Source organism: Xyrauchen texanus, chromosome 27, assembly GCF_025860055.1.
Source record: "Xyrauchen texanus isolate HMW12.3.18 chromosome 27, RBS_HiC_50CHRs, whole genome shotgun sequence".
Taxonomy (NCBI): domain Eukaryota; kingdom Metazoa; phylum Chordata; class Actinopteri; order Cypriniformes; family Catostomidae; genus Xyrauchen; species Xyrauchen texanus.
The window spans coordinates 26077619-26098639 of NC_068302.1; the positions used below are offsets into that span (position 1 = coordinate 26077619).

Sequence of the window (21021 nt, forward strand, 5' to 3'; positions counted from 1 at the left end):
GTTTAATAAGCAAGGTCTTTTATTCAGATATTCAGAATTTCTTTCTGAATACCAAATACCAGTAACCCCAAAAGAATTTGCTACAGTAATGGGTGCTATTCCCTCTGGTTTATGTATGCTTTTTAAAAACCGTAATTACTTCACCCCAGTATCTACTGCATCCTTTCCTAAACCTTGTGATACTGTTGGTCAAATCTGTTTTTCAGAGTCGAAAGCTAAAAACTATAAGATCTTTATTTCTTAAGGATTTGATTTCTGTTCCACCTGTTATTTCCTTTTGGAATAATTTGTTTGGTAACCTTAATTGGAAAAAATCTGGTCTTTACAGCAGAAATTCATTCTCACAAATAAAGTGAAAGAAATTTCCTTTAAGTTGATACACAGGTTTTATACAAAGATTTAAATCTGACATTGAGCTAACATGCTCTTTTTGTGTGAATTCTGATGAAACAGTGGTTCATTTATTTTGGTCGTGTCATTACACTCAGAAGCTCTGGAATGAAATTGATGTTTTTATCAAGTGTAAGATTTTGCCAGGCTTCTCAATACATATGACAAACATTATGTTTGGGTATTTTGATTCAGACCCCACAAACGAAAATGTCTGTTTTGTTATTAATTTAATTATTTTCTTAAGCAAATTCTATATTCACAAATGCAAATTTTTAAACTGTAAACCTATCTTCTCTGTCTTCTTAAAAGAAATAGAAAATTATCTAAATTTGATTTCAGTATCTACTAATAAGAAAGCCATAAGGACTGTTAGAATCTGCATTGCATTTGATCTCTTCATGTGAACATTTTTGTGTGATGTAATGCCCTACCTCTTCTTTTATTGTTATATACATTATTATTATTATCTTTTTTTTTAATTATTATTATTTTTTCTATTTATTTTTGTCTTCTTTATTGTTTTGGTTGATATTATGTGATGTACGTATGCTTTCTCTTTTGTATGTTCCTGTTCTTTGCATTAAAAAACATATATATATATATATATATATATATATATATTTTTTTTAAATAAATAAGAGGAAGATGATGCCGCTCCATGTCTCTCCTGAAAGCTCATCTTTACAGACTGATCGAAGACGATTATTAGGCGATCGAAGGTCTCATATAATATTAAATTATATAATTATAGGTCAAATATTATTTACATATTGTTAGTAAGTAATACAACAAAGCACGACATATTGCATAACTACAAATCACCGCGAGAGCTTTCTAATATGCGCGCCACTGAGTGACGTCTGTACATCCGGGTCAGAGAGCACCTGTCCATCAAAAGCTCACTAATCAGAGTAGATCACTGTTAAGCCCACCCCACGAGAGGTTTGTCTCAAAACAGCAAACGAAAAACTGCGAAGCGTAAGCGTAAATCTGTGGCAATGTATTCAGAATCCACGATTTGCAAAGCGAATCTTTGAAAAACATTAACAAAAAATGAAGCATATTTGAAGAGCCTGTTAAATTCGATGCGACTGAGTTCATTTTTTTTTCATTTGAATTGTGTTTTTCTTCTTTTGTAATGGAATATTTTTCATAGTTTCTGAAAAAGTTACGTTCAGTTTTATAAAGTTACATTCATTATTATTGACACAATCGTAATTCCATAGTTTCATGGCGGGTAACGTGCTGTGCTCCAAAACATTGGTGCTGATTGGCCCAAGAGGAGTCCTGTGCGCCAATGAACGCTATCTATCGATCTGCGCTCGATTGCTCTTCCTTCATCCTCCAACTACCCGGATGTCTGTCTCAGTAACTTGAAATTGAATTTGAGAACTGAATCTGAATTGTGAGAAGTGAATGTGAAGATATATAGAGAGTTTAATTTTCAGTGAGGATCAAATTTTATTGGACTTCAGTTCCAAACGAATAAATTCAATTTCAATTGATACAATTCAGATTCAGTTTTTGAATAAATTCAATTTTAATTAAACAATACAATTTCAAATGATGTGATTCAAATTCAGTTTTTCAATGCAATTATTCAAGTTTAGCCATCCAAATTCAAATATAATGGTTCAAATTCAGTTTCTGGTGGCACATATTTCAGCCCATACCAAGCACCCAAAACAACAAACACCCAAATTAAAAATGGGGCCCTTTTTTGTACATTTGCTTTGAGTTGTAACTGGACTTTGAATGGTGAGAAATGTTTTGAAGTTTTCATTTATGTGTTCAATGTGTTCATGATCAATCATTGCTGTCATTTTTGAGTACTCATGCCAGTCCCACTCGGGAATTGTAAGGGTCTTAACCTTATTATACATACCTACAGGAGGCATAAAGCCATCAGCACCTGTGGGCTTGAAACCTCCAAATGCCCAGTCCAGCATGGCTTTCATATTTTCAGTGCTTTTCCCAGAGCTGGAGAAAGTCTTCCCACAACGTTCTCCTGCCAACTACACACAGACATAACACAATACAGTGTAATTAAACAGAAAATAATGTATGCCTAAGACTGCACTATGAATGATATGAGCTAAAGATAGATTTGATGTCATGAATGCATGCAGCATATTCAAGAATATTTGAGGATAAGAACTAAACTATTGTATCAATGCTCAAATAAGTGTTCAAATCTCACAAATACCATTAAATAAATATATTGCTACTGTACCTCGAGGACTTGGTAAATAGCATCTTTGTAGGTAGGCAGACCTTCAAAGGATTTACTACAGAAGCACTTAGCAAATGTAGCAAAGGGCATTAGCCCCTCTGTATGAATCTACAATCAACAAGAGAGATATGCTTTAGGTAATGTGCTCCGAGAAATACTGAATGCTTGAATGAGGAAAAATATTTCTCAGACTCAGAAGAAAGAGAGAGAGGGACAGAAACAGAAAAAGTAATTACCTCTGAAAACATGCCATCTCCAAACCACTCCACACGCCTCATAGACACGGGAACTGTTCTGCCCTTCCACGCCACCACCAGCCCAGGCCACCAAGAGAAGCCCTTCACTTTCCCCCACACCAGCTCTCCTTTGGAAAAACCCTTATTATCCTGGAAAGGGAAATGGAGTCAGAAAATGCAACAATACTACCGTCCGCTGAGAAATTACAGTAGAAGGATAAATGAGTTCATACTTCATTAATGAGGAATTTTAGAGGTGAGCATAACTAGTTACAAAACGTCCATGACTTTTTAAGATTATAATACATTTCCATGACATTTCCAGAAAAAGAAATCACAATTCCAAAATTCCCTGATATTTCCCACATTTTCCAGTTTACCTGGTATGTCATGTCTCTCTTGCCAGGTTTGGGGCTTGGCGTCGAAACACTGGATCCAGAAAAACAAGCTTCGTTCTTCATCTAAAATTAGACAGAAACAAAATCTTATAAAGGAAGAGTAAATAACAATCTTATTTGTGTAAACCTTTTTGAGGAAAACACAAAGACACAACACCCAGATTCAATAGCCATTTTTCCACTATCTGGCCAGTGTGAGCCATGGCTATCAACTGGTCAGGAAGGGGCCAATAGTTTCAGACCTAGAGCTGTGACAGCAAATCACCATCAGGCCAGTAGCCCTGCAGAGTTTCCCTACACCCTGCCCATAATATGCTACCCAAGTGCCAACATCACGCACCCCGCCCATTTCACAAGCAAGAGGGTATCAGATTCTGGAGACTAGCTTGCCCTCGATATGAACACGGATTTGTACTGTGCATGCAATTTTTTTTACATTTTCCCAAACCTGTACAGTTGTGCGCTGCTTACACAACTTGGCAAGTTCGGTCGATCTGACATTTCACATTTTCATCAGCCCAAATAGTCAGAAGTGCCCCGATTTCATCAAATGACCAGGACTGACGATTCTATGTTCTCAGTTGATCTGTCGTTATGAAAATTTGGTAAGTATTTTGGTGCTGAAACATCTGACCTGAATCAGCTAAACTCTGCCTTTGACATTGACCCCACCTCAATACCCTGTTGGCCTTCTTTAGCCCAAGGGCAATCGGTGGGTCAAAGGCCAATGACCGTTGGCCCTGAGGAAGCCCAGAGAAGGCACAATCAAGCCCTGGACATGTCAGTGGGAACGCAACTGGCCTTGGCAGGCACTAGTGCCAGTGAAACGTGGCATGATAGCCTTGGTCACCATACACTTTCAATGCATGGAAAAAAGATGAAAGTGAATGTTGTATGAGACTAACATACTGCCTGACATCTCTTTTTGCAATCAATCTAAGCAAGAAAGTCCTACCAGTTATATCCACATTTTTTCCACTTTTCTCCCCAATTTGGAACACCCACATCCCAATGCGCTCTAAGTCCTCGTGGTGGTTTAGTGGCTAGATGGCGGAGGATGAATCTCAGTTGCCTCCGCATCTGAGACCGTCAATCTGCGCATCTTATCACGTGGCTTGTTGAGCGTGTTACCGTGGAGACATAGCACATGTGGAGGCTTCACTTTATTATTCACAGCATCGAAACAATCTCACAATGTGTCCAACTCACAATGCGTCCCACATTATAGCGACAACGAGGAGGTTACCCCATGTAACGCAACCCTCCCTAGCAACCAGGCCAATTTGGTTGCTTAGGAGACCTGGCTGGAGTCACTCAGCATGCCCTGGATCCGATCTGTCCTGGTCTAATATACATGGAGGAACATAATATAAAATCTGGCACAGCACACTGACCTCTTTTACAGCTAGTATTACGATACGTCTCTGTCCCAAAAAATAGCGCACTGTTTCTCCCAGATCAAGTCAAGTGGTTTTTATTGTCGTTTCAACCATATACAGTTAGTACAGTACACAGCAAAACGAGACAACGTTCCTCCAGGACCATGGTGCTACATAAAAACAACAAAGGAGCAACACAGGACCACATGAGACTACCATGAAATAAAATACCTATATAAAATACCTATATAAAGTGCACGTGCAAACATGTGCAAAAAGTACGGGACAGTACAACAAATTTCTGACAATGAACAGGACAACAGACACAGTGCAGCGCCGACCAGTAAACAGTAGTGCAAAAAGATGACAGTTTCTAAAAACGTAAACATAACATACTATAAGAAAGTGTACTATGCACATAGCAGTTATTTAGGTAGCAGACAGTTATAAAGTGACAGTAATTAAAGTGCAACTCAGGACACGTGTGTGTGTGTGTGTCAAACCAGTCTCTGAGTATTGAGGAGTCTGATGGCTTGGGGGAAGAAGCTGTTACACAGTCTGGTTGTGAGGGCCCGAATGCTGTGGTACCTCTTTCCAGATGGCAGGAGGGTAAACAGTTTGTGTGAGGGGTGTGTGGGGTCGTCCACAATGCTGGTTGCTTTGCGGATACAGTGTTTTTTGTAAATGTCTTTGATGGAGGGAAGAGAGGGTTTTTGCATGAGTCTTATATTTCAGTAGTGTCTGGCGATGGTAGACACGAACACCGGTTGCTCCGATGTCCATGTGCTGCGATAGTCAGGCTTTTTTAACAAAAATAGCACCATTGTGGATCCGGAGTGGCCGCTGCATGCTACCGCGCCGCCATCGTGGATCAATTGTGATCCAGATGTGGTAACATGTGTGGTCGATATTTAATCGATGTAGTCGATATTTAATCAAAGCACAAATGCAGAATGTCAAGCAGAAGTCTCCATTATTTTAGTGTATTACCTGTATTAAAAGAGCTTCAGAAGCGCTTATTTCCTTTTAAAGCCGCTCATAACCGGCAAAGATTAAACTAGGGGTGTAACAGTACAGAATGAAATTTTCACGGTATGATAACCTTCACAAAAAACACCACTGAGGTGCATTGTTAATATTTTTTGGTTTAATATTTGGTTATGAAATATGTCTGATAAACACACAGAGAAATATTTAAGTTATAATCAACTTTAATCCTTTAACTTTTGATCTTAAACATCAGGACACTCTCTTAATCCGATATGGCAATACAAATAAAAGAACAACAAAAATCACATGTAAAACAATCAAATATAAAATAAAATAAATAAAAGCATAAAATTTGCAACATGTACAGTAGAATATAACTAAAAAAACATTTATTGTTATTGTTATTTTATGATTTATGAAATTGAATGATAAAAATCTGTAATGATTATTGCCCTGGTTAACACATCAGATGTGCATTTGTATGCTTTCAGTAATTTGTTGCATTTGTGATATAATTTAATTATAAACAATACCTTCTTAAAAAATATAGATTTATTTGCCGTTTATTTATTGGCATTTTCTTTCTACCACAGTTTCACTGTCAATTTCCTGAATGCATATTGGCACTTTGTAATGATGATCGAGTGCCTAAATATGTTTGCTGCATTTGTGAATGTTACAGAAAGCATAAACATAACTTTAGCTTACCTAGTCAATACAAATCTTTTAAAACTACATTGAATCTGGTGTTTTTATGAAACAGGGGCTATAATTTATTATCCTGTATACTTTATTTCCACTTACATTCATCTCCGCAAATTTCTCTGTGTAATCTCACAGAGATGGAGCAAGTGTTTTCTGCCTGAGCCAATACTTTTTTGCAACAAACTATACAGACCAGGTAACCATCAACACTGATGGTGTCTCGTGGGTATTTAACATACCCAAAGTAATCCTAGACAGCGGACTTCAGCCACTTTGTTGACGGAAATAAAGGTTCAGGCTCTGACATGTCTGCATGATGCACTCGTGCTGCACTTCTGATGTGCTCGTGATACGCTGCACTCACAACACCAGCATGTCACCTTTAAAACTAAGTGATAGTCAAATGTAACACGAGGAAGGTGCAATTTAAAGATTTATTTTATCTCACCAAGTTTATTTGACGCTGTGTAAATGTATCTTAATTAAACTGATTTGGATTGTAGAAAAGTTAAGAAACAAATCTGTATTTATATTTATGCAATACTGTCAATGAGAAGATTTCAACGGTATGATAACTGTCTGTTTTAAAACCGAGGTATATAGTGAAACCTTGAAACTGTTACATCCCTAGTTTAAACTCTTGTTTTAGTGCAGCGGGTGACTGACAGGTGAGGGGTGGAACTTCACTGCAACCGGTGTTCATCTGACTGCACACCAGATTCTGACTCCCCGCTACACCTGTCCCTAAACATAAGGATACTAGGGAGTCAACATTCGTCACTACACCGGGACGCAAACAGAACTGATTTTGTTTACACTTCAAATGCAATGTGGTCACATGCATTTTTGACCACATTCATTTGTGGTTTTTGTGACTCGATCACAACTTTTTAGACCCCGTTTGGACCTGTATTTAGTGCTAACCACATGTGATCGGATCATCCAAGATGCATCTTAATACCAGGTGGAAACGGGGTCACTGGCACCAGTAAGAAGACTTTTCTTATTAAAGTTAGTGTATCAGTGTACGATGCATGGCAATTTGCATAATGAACATACAGTACATAGGCTATAAAACCATCCATGCACAATAGAAAAGAAGATGTTAATAAGGTTAGGCATGAAATAACAGTAAGAAAACAGGCAAAGACTCATATCTACAGAAGAATTCAAAAGGAAGAATCAAAGCAGGAAAGGAAACCACAGGACACATTCATGAAGCCGCATCCACCGCTTATGAAAACAGACCAACAGAGATAGTATGAATGGGACAAAACTAGGAGACTGTCCCTCTACACCTGCGATCAGCAAGACAGAGCATTTGATCTCCTCTTGGGCAGGTACGTACCACCTCGGGCTTGCCGTCCTTGTCTAGGTTCACTGGTTTGCTCCAGGTGCCTGCACCGGCCTGAAAGACGGTGCGTGCCTGTGGTTTCTGCCGTAAGCTGCTCTCCCAACCGTATATTCCCCTAACAGAGCCCTAAAGACCCACACACACAAACACACACATACATGCACACACACACACGCATATATGCTCAAACATTACTCACATATGCTGTCACTAAGGTCACATGACTCCTACAGTGAAGTAATAAGGTCCCAAAATAGATATAGAGAATGAAAGAAAGAAGATTAATCAAAAGAGGTTAGTGAGATGATATTGTTGGTTTATTTGTGCCAATGTTTTTTGGCTGCAAAGAAATGACCTAATCAGTTCTGGAGCAAGACTGTGTTGTGTTGTCATTTCCAAGGCCACATATTCAATTTGAAATAGGAATCTAACAGCTAAAAAGCAATTTTTCCTTAGGGTTCAAAAGCTGAAATGACTAATCTGAACAGCAAAATTTTCTAAAGACACTTGGGGGTGAATTCACTTAACAGCTGCACCACTTTTAGGAACAATGCTGCAACATGTGTATTTAAATTACGTCATTGGCATTTTCAACGCAAACACGTCTCATTTCAACGCAAATGATGCTGATAATAGATCGATATTAAAACGTATTGCTACTTCATTAAAATAAGATGCAGTTATAATTCATCAAATGATGGAGAACAGTGTCAAAACTGGCATATATTGAGATGCATACAATCAGTGGATGATTGTTAGATTAATTCTTAATGAATTCCTCCCTCATGAATTAGTTATTTGGCTAAAAAAACAAAAACAAATCTAAAAACAGTTAATTGTTGTTTCTCAGCCACAGCAGTTTTCTTGCTAATATTACCTCCTGAAATTTGTTACTAGTCCAGATACCATCATCGTCTGCTCCATTTTCTGCAGGAAAACAACACAATTAAAAGAAGTAAATTGAAAGTGCCAAATATAAATTGATCTACTGTGGGCCATGTTAATCTCAATAAAGATCAGTATCTACTAGCAACAATCAACGTTAATTGAGTGTGCACATCTGTATTTTCAATGCCATGGATCAACTTTCTTAAAGCTTAAGGGTGAAGCAGAATCAAAGAGAGAGAGAGAGAGAGAGAGAGACTTTAGACCCACAAACATTTGCCACCAGTAGAAGCAACTGAGATTGTAAAGCATTATTTGTTAGCTGCCCTAGATTCATTTAAACTGGTCTGAAGCATTTTAATCACACCTCGCTGACTGGTGATCTTCTCCAGTCGCACCACACATGGCTTCACTGTGACTGAGTGTTGAACCGTCTCTGGAAAACAACACATTGTTTCCATGAATCTAACCTCTTCCGTTAATCCAACTGGATTCACTTGACTTTCAAATGTAACTGCGCTATATCAAAGGTAATATCACATTTACTGTATATAGGGTCAGTGAACAACAGAGTGATCCGTGGGCATGGCATCTTAAGGCTGAGGTATTCTTTGTTTTTCCATGTGAACTTAAGTCTTGAGTCAAATGTCAAGCTTTTCAAAGTATATTCTATTTACTGTGAGCCCATTCGTAAATGTTTGACACATGTACACTACAAAAGTTTTGCAGATGAGGCACAAAGATGCATCCAAGTAACACAAAAACTAGGCTTCACACAGACAGTCCCTGCAAACTGTGCTAAAAATGGCACATGGAAAACAGAAGAATACCATTAGCATTAAAGAGAACCGGTCCACATTAACAACACAAATCTTACACGGAAAACTGTGGTTCTATCAATGTAACTTCAGCTTACAATGCTCATCCAGATCCTACTAACTGACATGCAGCATCTGAGACAGTAGCTGGGTTTCCATCCACATATTTTAATGAGCATTTTAGGATATCGCATAAAAAATGCAACTAAAATCTCCAAAATGCGCATAATAAAACGTATACGCTCAGTTGAGGTAGATACATTTTATATTTGATAAGAAAAAAAGTGCATAAACTATGGTGGAAACACATTTACCAAATAAACTCCTATTAATTTTTTTAGGAATACAAGGTGTGTATCAAAACAGCCATGTGATTGAATAATTAATTCATAACTGGACTAACCAGAGGACCAATTCATCACATCTGAAATGTTGCTCTGGTCATCCTGAAATAAAGGTATTGTGAAAATCCAAGCCTTCAAAAAGTTTGCAGAGCAAATAAGATTGAATACAAACTGTGCTGAAGAACAGGTTTATTGACGAAAAATAGAATATAGCTCCGCTCAACATAGACATAAGAAAGGGGGAATGCACACACGTGCTCCAGAAATCAGTCAGAAAAGTTCATTTTAAATCCAAACAAAATTGAACATGGAACGCATCCATGATTTATTATTAGGCTGCATGCCAGTTATTTACACTATAGTTTTCTCTGCTGTCTTGCTATCATTGCCAGAGCACTGGACCTGAAACTGAACTGAAATTATATAAAAAAAAGTTTTAACATTTCAGAGCCCTTTTCAATTCCAGTGCACTTTTTTAACAAATATGACTAAGACTACAGAAAAACATAATTTATCTCTCTGACACTCGCTAACACATAAAACCTTCAGTGTCAACATGTTGTTGATTAAACAGCTGTTCTGCTGTCTGTTTTCATTGCACTCCATGTATTGACTAATTAAGCTACATTTATGCAATTGACTTAATGCCAGTTCACACAACATATCATGCCATTACATGATATATCAAGCTACTACACTATTTTCTTCCATTATTCCATTCCATACCTCCATCATACCAGCTACACTGTAGTGACAGGATATATTTTGCATTAAGAGAGTAAAATCAGATGTATGCCAGATGGGTTGTACTTTGCATGCATTTTTAGCTTACATTCAGTTATTCAACGTTTTCAGTGGCTGACAAAATTGTATGTCATGCTAGTGTGAATAGATTTAGTGCAAATCTTCACCAGCAATCATAGTTGACAATTCACACAGCTTTGTCACATTGCTTACGGTGTGAATATGCTTGAATAGGTTAACTCACCCGATCTGGCTTTTTTCATTCTCCCATTTCTGTGACGTTGCCCCTTAACCTCAGTGTGCTCCAAAGAGGAGTCACTTTCGGTTGAACTGTCATCCCAATGGCCAGCATCACCATTTTCGACAGCCTGTGTGGGACAATTTCAAAACAATTTCAAATACATGGAAACAAAATCATTACAGGTATGTATAAACTTCAAAGCATTACTGCCTGCTAAGGACAGTAGTAAACAATTACAGATACAGTAGCTATATGATACTGTTATGTACTTTATACCTGAGCAAAAATCTTCTCTGCTCTAAGAGATGGGCACGGCAAAGCCAAAAGACTGAGAACAAGTCTCCTGAAGATGGATACTGGTGCAAAAGTCTTAAGGGCAATACTCCAGTATCGCTCCAGGGAAAGGGTTGAAGATGTATCTAGGAGCACTTCATTAAACCCCTCTTCCATTTTCAGCTCTTTGTCCTCTACAAGCTGGTACTCCAAGAATTCATCGATGAGCTTAGCAGTATCCTCAGAATTGGCACAAAATCCAAACTGTACGGCAAGTTCAACTATACTCTTTCCCATAATCTTTAACCTTCCTGATGGACTGAGGAGCTGTGACATGCTCCTCAGGATTCCATCGCTTAGAGGTAGACAGCTAGCAATGCTAGTAGTAAGTGTTTTGTACAATGATAAACTCTCATCCTGTATAACATTGAGGGAGTCTGCTAGTTTCTCTTCTTGTGCAGAGATGAAGTCTTCTACTGCCCCACCCAGACTAAGCTCAGTAGCTGGAAGGCAGAATGTTGAGTTCTCCAAGATGGTTGGGTCTCGTTCTTTTAGGTAACGTATGACCGCATGAGGGCGAAGAAAGCTGGAGGCAAAAGATCGTAGGAGCCCACTTGCTTCTCGAAGAATCTGCACAAGATCAGCACGAGCAGAACCTTTGCAATGTTGCAGCCGTTGTCCGAAGGCACGTAAAGGTCCAAGGGTATGGTCCAGGTACATTAAGGTGACCCTGATTTTAGGGTTCTCCAACTGGTTGCAAATATGCTTAGCTTTAGCATTGGTCTCATCACAGGAACTGAAGTATGATGTCAAATCTGTCCATATTCCAAGCATCCGTTGAAGAAGCAAACAAAAATCCTCACAGTTGATTGAGAGTGGAGGGCTGGAGACTTTTAGTCCATCAATTCCTGCAAACAGCATCTTGAGGTTGTCGTTACTGGTGGAACAAGTTGAGTAGTCTCCATAGATGTTTACAATAAGTTCCTGAACCTCACTAAAGTGGCCCATTAAGCCAGCATTGAAGGCAGAGTCTGGTAAGCAGTAAAGTCCTCCAAGATCAATCACATTTGGGTTGAGCTCCCGAATCTGCACGGCAACACTCTCTGAGGTCTGGTCCTGGTCATCAATGTAGAACGCAATCATGTTGCTAGCAGGAAGCTCAAACTTTTGCAGGATGTTGAGTAAACATACAGTTACAGAAGAATCTGAGTCTTCTGCAAATGCTTGAAAGACATCAAGGATACGGATGGAATACTTAGCTAACTTTTCATCAAAGTAGCCCACAAGCACCACATGGCAGGTCCTTCCTCCACTCTCTACATCAAGTGGCACCTGCCCACACACGTAAACACAGTATGGGTTCAGCTTACAAGCCGAAACAATGTCGTTTGGGTACTTTAGTCCAAGGATATATCTTGCAGTATGTTGGGAGACCTTGTTGATCCTAGAGGGTAAACTGGAGAGGCAGTGAGTTTGGATGAAGAGCAGCATGATTTCACTACAGGAAATCATGTGTCTTGAGTCTTCAACCTGCTTTCCCTCAGATGACTTTAATGCTCCCATTTCATGCTTCATGTGCTTTTTAGTCTGCTGGTGTCGTTTCACATCAAAAAAACCTGCGATCAGCATGATGTTGGTGTCACACAAAGTACAGTAAGCAAAATTGTCCCCAAGATCGCTGGCCCCAATCCATTTTGTGATTTTTTGCCATTTAGGGTCATAAGTCACAACTCGCTTCTTCCCATTCAATTCCATGTCAGGCTCATCTCTTACGCTGCCTGTATAAAATTAAAAACAACCATGGATAATAAAATAAAATCTTTGTAACAATAAAAATGATTGACAACAAAAATTTCTGTTGTAGAATAGTAATTTGATCTCATTTAACGTAATATGAGATTACATTAAACTCTAATGATACGCGAGAGCAGACTGAGGAGAGGAAGAATTACACAGCTCACAGTCCAGATGCACTCTAACCTTTCCAAACAGCCTCAGGTGATGTAGATTGCAAAGTATGAGGGAATTGTAATGTAAAAATACAAAATAAGTAAATGCAGGAGCACTCTCATTGTGGAATAAGTGGAGCTGGAGCTGCCTCTCCGCTGAAGCAAAATTTGCATGTATAGCTTCTTTAAAGGAAACACCCTGATGTTACATCTTAAATGCAGTTATTTTTAATGCGTTATAGCTTTATTAAAGTCCAACTAATACGGAAGCAGATCATGTAAATAACTATAAACTCCGAAACTGGCATTTCTCTGTGAGGTCAGCGCCTCTTCTATGAGTAGCTTGAATGTCCTGATCTAAGGGGGAGAGATTGAAATTGCACCTGGCTGAGGCACACTCTGTTGCGGGGACACTCATCCCTTGAGCACGCAAGCTTAATGCAACTAGATCATAACATGATGGTTCAAGAATTATTAAATCAATATACAGTATATGTCACTGTGCATTTCTCATTGTGAAGAAAACATCTCGGTTACTGATGTTCCTCTGTTCCCTGATGGAGGGAATGAGACATTGTGTCAATGAGTTGACACTAGGGGTCGCTCCTGCGGAGCCCATACATCTCTAATCTTGAGAAAAGGCCAATGGAAATTGGCATGTGGAATTTGCATGCCACTCCCCCGGACATACATGTATAAAAGTAGTGACGCTGCAAACACACATCATGTATTGCACTGAGGAGCCGAGCCAAAGACCCGGCCATTTCAGCGGTTTGTTCAGTGTTGTGGCAGGAGGGACGTTCCCTATCTGTCACTCACTCAACGTTGTGTCGATGAGTTGACACTCGGGGTCCCAATGGAAAATGCCACAAGAGCTGAACCGAGTTACGCAGACTGGCGGTGCAAGACAAGCAGACCTCTGTGTGCCTCGTAGCCAGCGCAGCAAGCCATCACATAACTACCCCCAACACACTGGCAGGTATGAAGAGGCCCCCTGCACCTAGGGGAACGGCTAACTGCTCAGAAGTATAAGGACTGGCTGGCCCAGCCATGGCCATCTCTCTATTGAATGAAATTGTTTGGCTGGGGGCCAAATATATGGTCCAAGCTGGGGGGGGTGTCCCTCCAAAGAGGACACCGTGGAGACCACACCCGGCCCCGAGAGGGGGGTTAGGTGGTATATAACACATGGTCTTAATGGTTAGGAGCGGAAGCACATCGTGCTGAGAGGTGTCGTGGTAGGTCCTATCCAAGGGGGGAGGAGTTACTACAAACACCGCGACCAAGGACAGAGGGCCCTCTGCCCAAGGAAGACGCGGTTTACCGGCAGGGAAACCATTTTGCGGAATATACATCACACAGGGTTGCCTAGGGGACAACCAGCGCATGTGGAGCACTAACCCCAGTACGGGGGCCTGGGTGACGCCCGTACTGGGGCGGCAGCGAGCCTCTCCGAAGACTCGGCGGCCTCTAGGCTAGGGAGGAAGAACATCCAGGGTTCACACTTCTTGCGAATGCAACTGGGGAAAGAGTGCACGTTTCGCCTCAAGGGAGGGGAAAGGCACTATGCACAAGCAATAAACCCGGCCAGCTGACCCGAACTTACCTGTTTGTGTCACCTGATAACACACGGCACAAAACTGGCTCAACCCTGAGGTTATAGAACCTTGTAAAGGTGTTAGGTGATGCCCAGCCCGCGCGGCTCTACATATTTCTGCTCCAACTCCATGCAGAGAAAAGAGATGCTCTGAACCGGGACGAACTTGCTCATTTCCCAATTGACCCAAAGCCCAAGCGGCTGAGGTGCCAGAGCACCAGGTCCCTGTGAGCACACAACATGTCCCGCGAGTGAACTAAGATTAGCCAGTCGTTGAGATAGTTGTGGATGCGGACACCCACTTCCCTTAGTGGGGCAAGGGCTGCCTCTGCGAATTTCGTGAAGCGTGAGGGGACAAGTACAGGCCGAAGGGGAGTACTTTGTACTGATATGCCTGACCCTCGAAGGCAAACCGGAGAAAGGGACTGTGTCGAGGAAGGATCAAGACATGGAAGTGCACGTCCTTCAGGTCTACCGCCGCGAACCAATCCAGATGCCGGACGCTCGCTAGAATGCGTTTCTGCGTGAGCATCTTGAGCAGGAGTCTGTGCAGAGCCCAGTTCAGAACTCGCAGGTCGAGGATTGGCCGCAAGTTTGGAGACGATGAAGTAGGGGCTGTAAAACACAATCTCGGCTGGAGGGACAGGCTCTATCATGCCCTTCTGTAGAAGGGAGGCGATCTCCGCATGCAAGGCAGCGGCGTTCTTGCCTCTCACCATGGTGGAGCGGACGCCATGTAACCTGGGCGGGTGCCTGGCAAACTGAATCGCATAGCCAAGTCGGACGGTCCTGATCAACCAACGCAACGGGTTGAAAGCGCGAGCCACGCCCCCAAGCTTCATGCAAGGAAACAAGATCGCGGGTCCACATGAAACAAACCGGCAACCTCGCTCCAGTGCTCAGTTGGAGCATATGAGCATGACGGGGAGTGGGAAGTCCGTGGGAGAATACCCGGCGGAGAGGCTCCCACTGAGGTCCCCATCTCGCCCCCAGAGCTAACCAACCTCGCCTCATACCCGTAGGTAGAAGAACCGAGTCGGGGAGCCGCTGGGGTGGCTTGTGCTCTTACGAGGGTGATGTAGTGTGCGAAGGGGAGAACTGCTGGAAAGCGCCGTAGATCCAACAGCGTGTAGAAATGAATGCGGCAGAGGAATTCAGCTCTATGACTTGCTCGCTCGGCTCCGACCAAAGGGGCACAAGACAGGCAGTCCACGGGGGCACAGAGAGCAGACAGGCAGCCCAAGGGGGCGGAACCGGGAGAGGCTCGGGAGACTCCGGAGGCGGAGCCGTGGTAGGCGCAGGGGGCGGAGCAGTGGGAGGTTCAGGAGGCAGAGCAGAGGGAGGCTTCGGAGGCGGAGATGAGGGAGGCTGCGGAGGCGGAGCCGTGGTTGGCGGAGCTGTGGGAGGCTCAGGATACTCGGGAGGCGGAGCCCTAGGAGAATCGGGAGGCGGGGCCGTAGGAGGCTCGGGAGGCGGAGCCTTAGGAGGCGGAGCCGTAGGAGGCTCAGGAGGCAGAGCAGAGGGAGGCTCGGGAGGCGGAGCCTTAAGAGGCTCAGGATACTCGGGAGGCTCAGGATGCTCGGGAGGAGCCCTGGGAGGCTCGAGAGGTGGAGCCCTGGGAGGCTCGGGAGGCAAAGCCCTGGGAGGCTCGAGAGGCGGAGCCCTAGGAGGCTCGAGAGGCGGAGCCCTAGAAGGCTCGGGAGGCTCGAGAGGAGGAGCCCTGGGAGGCTCGAGAGACTTGAGAGGCGGAGCCCTGGGAGGCTCGAGAGGCGGAGCCCTGGAAGGCTCGAGAGACTTGAGAGGCGGAGCCCTGGGAGGCTCGGGAGGCGGAGCCCTAGAAGGCTCGGGAGGCTCGAGAGAAGGAGCCCCGGGAGGCTCGAGAGACTTGAGAGGCGGAGCCCTGGGAGGCTCGGGAGGATTAGCCCTGGAAGACTCGAGAGACTTGAGAGGCGGAGCCCTGCGAGGCCCGAGTGGAGCCCTGGGAGGCTCGAGAGACTTGAGAGGCAGAGCCCTGGAAGGCTCGGGAGGAGGAGCCCTGGAAGACTCGAGAGACTTGAGAGGCGGAGCCCTGGAAGGCTCGGGAGGAGGAGCCCTGGAAGACTCGAGAGGCGGAGCCCTGGGAGGCCCGAGAGGAGCCCTGGGAGGCTTGAGAGACTTGAGAGGCGAAGCCCTGGAAGGCTCGGGAGGAAGAGCCCTGGAAAACTCGAGAGACTTGAGAGGCGGAGCCCTGGAAGGCTCGAGGCTTGAGAGGCGGAGCCCTGGAAGGCTCGAGGGGCGCTGGCTCTTGGACGGTCATGGCTACTGGCGCTGGCTCTTGGACGGTTCTGGCTACTGGCGCTGGCTCTTGGACGGTCCTGGCTACTGGCGCTGGCTCTTGGACGGTCATGGCTACTGGCGCTGGCTCTGGGACGGTCATGGCTACTGGCGCTGGCTCTGGGACGGTCGAGGCTACTGGCGCTGGCTCTGGGACGGTCGAGGCTACAGGCGCTGGCTAAGGGACGGTCGAGGCTACAGGCGCTGGCTCAGGGACGGTCGAGGCTTCAGGCACTGGCTCATTGACGTTTGAAGCTTCAGGCTCTGGCTGGTTAGCCGTGGCATGCGGGAGCTTGGGTCCGCTGGACACTGAGGGCCGAGCCGCGGGGGGTTCTGGGGACGGAGCTTCGGGAGGCGGAGGTCGGATAGCTGAAGACTTTCCACTTCTCCTCTTCCTCCGGGCGGGTGAGACTGGCGACGCCAGATCGCTGACCGGGGCAAGCGTGGGCTCTGGCTTGCAGACCGGGGCAGGCGTGAGCTCTGGCTCGCTGACCGTGGAAGGCGTGGGCTCTGGCTCGCAGACCGGGGCAGGCGTGGGCTCTGGCTCGCAGACCGGGGCAGGCGTGGACTCTGGTTCGCAGACCGGGGCTGGCGTGGGCTCTGGTTCGCAGACCGGGGCTGGCGTGGGCTCTGGCTCGCAGACCGGGGCAGGGTGGGCTCTGGCTCGTAGACCGGGGCTGGCATGGGCTGGGAGGCGGAAGCCCGTCTTCTCTTCCTCTTCCAGGGGGACGAGGTTGACCGCACTGGCTCAAGGGAAGTGACTGGCGTGGGGGTAAGCTCGCTGACAGATGGGGCTGGCGTGACAGGAAGTGCCATGGGCGACTGGAGAGTCACCATTGAGGGAGGAGAGATAGGATCCTCCTCAGCGACGCGCACGGTGAACGATGAACCACAGACCAATAGTCGCCCCTATGTAGTCCCGTAGCATCCAGCCGCGCGTCGCCGGTGGCAACCGCTCTTTGAGCGAAACATGTAAATTGCCCCTGAAGAATACCACCAGGGATGAGTCCGGGAAGTCCGAGATATTCGCCAGTTTGATGAAGTCGCGGATGTGGTCTTCCAATGGACAGTCCTCTTGCTTCAGGCTGAGCAGCTGGAAGTTTGCACGTTGCACCGCTAGATCCATTAAATGTTTGACCTTTTTTTCATATTGTTCAACACAAAATACACACACGGTTGGAACTAATAATAAAAATAGAATTCCACTTATACTGTAACATTTAAGTGCTATTATATCAAAAGTAGTACTGTGTAAAAATTAAAAGGCATTAGGTTTATTGGGCAGGACTTTGCATAGGTTTTTACCAAACCCCTACATAAATGCTAGGAACCTATTATTTATATTTACAGAGTTTGTTAGAGTTAAACTATGTCATAATGTATGACAGGCCCTTTTAATATTTACAAATATTTATTATATAAGTTCTCCAATTCAAATCTACAAGTTCTAGAGTTTTACAATACTTTTTACCTTCCAACAGACATCCAGCAGGCACGTTAAACGTGTTTAAAAATCGAGAATGTTGTGAAAACCGTCTGTGGAAAAGTTTAACCAAAATTAGAGTTGACATAGTTAAATTCAATGCAAATGTAGCTATGGCATATCATGGCTCAACTAAAGCAGTGGTGACACCGTGATCCACGACAACTAAGTAGTCAAATAACTTACATTTCCTTACATTGCTGGCTCTTGAGACACAGCATACAGTGAAATGATCTCTGTGCTCTACACAACTCAATTACTGGCACAAGTGTAATCTGAATATTTACTAGCCAGTGGCTAATAACATACATTTTAGTCACATTGCACAAAATTTGGTCACATATGCAGGGTCAGTTTGTCTAACATCTCCTTTTGTGTTCTACACTAGAAATAAAGTCAAACAGGTTTCGAACAACATAAAGATGAGTAAATGATAGGGCTGCCCCCTGACAGTCAACCATAGTTAGTCGATGAGAAGAGTCTTGGTCGACCGAGTTTTGATTGGTCAGTTGGTCGCAGGAAAAAAAACAAAAACTCTGCAGAATACCGACGCACTACCACTAGTTGGATGCTAGGTGATACTATGGGGTAATTTTCATTAAGCAGGGTTAGCGTAAAGCCTACACAATAAAGCAAAAAACCTTGATTTCAAAGTTTGAACTTAATTTTTTATTTATTTTAACTAGAAGTTCAAATTAAAATTTTGCCTTTAAAATGTCATATAAACTATTTGAAAGATGACTTTACCATTACCATTTCAGTTGTTACCATTTCTCTGGCAAAGAACCTACTTCATCTGTGCATTCTCTACCGGTCAGGTATTTCATTGTCTGGGAAAAAGTTGTTGGAGGTACAAAGATTTATTTAAATAATATTTCAAGTCTTTACAAAAAAGTGCAAATAGGGGCTTTATAGACATATATTTACACTTATGTATAAAAAACTTGGCAAGAAAAATAAACAGATTAATCAGAAAATATTAACTTAAGTTAGTTATTAAAACTGTGAAAACCAAATAAAACGTCTTTATAAAGCAAAGAAAAACTAGTTAAAATAGAGGTACGTACAAACAAACAAAAGTTTCCCCAAAATACTACAGCATCGACACATTCCCAAAAAAGGTGAGGGGCAGATTCATCTACAGCTTTACAGAAGGAGCAAAGTGGATCTATTTCAGGGAGCATGTTTCTTAAATAAAGATTGACTGGGTAAAAACGGTGTAACAGTTTAAAGGACACCTCCTTAACCTTGTTGGTAATTAAATATTTGTGAGGTAAAGACCATACGACCTGCATCAGACATGCTTGTGTGGTGTCTCGGGTGCGTTGCGTCATAAACATAAAATGTTTAGGTCACTGTGTCAAGTTAAATATAGTTTAATACTCAATCTATAAACACATCTTGAGATCCCTTAGTCCGCATTTGCGCTCCTTCAAGTGTTTTGAATGCAAGAACGTAACGCATGTTTGTGTTGTGTGTCCGTTGAAGGGTTGTTAATGTTTTGTTCACTGTAATAAACTGTGTATTGCTCACACAGCTGAAATTTCACTTACTGCCCTCTGGAGTAAACAGGTGGTACTACAAGCGTGCATTTCTCAGGAATTTCTCAGTAAAGCATTGTGATTAATTGTGTTTTTTAACAAGTTATTTTTTGTAAAATTGATTGCACGTTATTAACGTGCTAAATCAACAGCCCTAATATATATATATATATATTTATTTAAAAAATGAAAAACTTAAATCAAATACATTTCTAAATTCAAATTGCACTCCAAACGAAACCACTTTTTAATTTACCGTCAGGCAAGTGTCTGTCTAAAATTGCACAAATGAATACCTAAAAACAATTATAAATGTAAAAATAATAATTATAATGATGATAATAATCACGGTTCGAAGGTGAATGTGTTTTTGTATTTTATGTTTTAATCACAGAAGTATAGGCTGCAGATTTGTGGTCACAATTAACTGTTCTGTGGAAATAAAGGGAAATTAACTCAAAATACCTCCTGAGCTGAGATGTCTGAGGTCAATTTTACAGCACTCTCATGGACGATACTGTTCTTGCAAAAACAATGAGTGAGAACCTTTCACATGCGCGTGCTCCACAAGACAGCACGCCTCTGTATCAGCGCATCATATATGCGCATAGACAGCTTTCTGTCATCTGTTCTTAATAATATAATAAAGTGTGTTTCTTCAAGCGTGTTTCGGTGTGTCAACAGGCAAATAATTTGCAATATTAATTTGATAATATTAAAAGCCTAATAATAATAATGTAATACATTAATGGGAAAACTAGCCAAATATGGTCTTGACATCATCAGCTATTGGTGATCACTCTGACCATCATCGATCCCCGAGATCATCATCTGTCGGCACAACCCTAATATGTATTTCTCTCTATAAATTAACTAAATGTTCAGATAAAACTAAACAAGAATGCAGGCTTACCAGAATCATGCAGACTTTTCCAGGATTTCGGAGACCTAAAGACTTCGGTGTCTACTAGTACAATATCCTGACCATCACGGGCATCAACTGGGTTGTACAGTCTCTCATGCCCCTCATTGGCAAGAAAAAATTTCTTGAACCACTTTAGAAAGGTAAAAGTGGATCTAAACTTTCCTTTGTGAAGCTCGTCCACAGGAACTGACTGAAAGAGGCATTAACAATTTCTATAATG

General features: G+C 42.7%; 1 protein-coding gene across 2 annotated transcripts in view; it reads right to left on the minus strand.

Annotated features, from left to right (window-relative positions):
* LOC127621036 (uncharacterized) overlaps positions 1 to 21021 on the minus strand; it is a 50097-nt gene that overhangs the window by 27227 nt on the left and 1849 nt on the right. Inside the window, exons 4-13 of one of the 2 annotated variants that reach the window (XM_052094457.1) lie at positions 20790 to 20991; positions 10997 to 12771; positions 10724 to 10847; positions 8941 to 9009; positions 8566 to 8615; positions 7683 to 7814; positions 3243 to 3323; positions 2863 to 3012; positions 2627 to 2734; positions 2279 to 2408 (exon numbers count right to left, since the gene is read on the minus strand). In XM_052094457.1, the coding sequence (XP_051950417.1) occupies positions 2279 to 2408; positions 2627 to 2734; positions 2863 to 3012; positions 3243 to 3323; positions 7683 to 7814; positions 8566 to 8615; positions 8941 to 9009; positions 10724 to 10847; positions 10997 to 12771; positions 20790 to 20991 (2821 nt within the window). The remainder of the gene's footprint in view (positions 1 to 2278; positions 2409 to 2626; positions 2735 to 2862; positions 3013 to 3242; positions 3324 to 7682; positions 7815 to 8565; positions 8616 to 8940; positions 9010 to 10723; positions 10848 to 10996; positions 12772 to 20789; positions 20992 to 21021) is intronic. The other variant, XM_052094459.1, reaches the window with a different exon arrangement.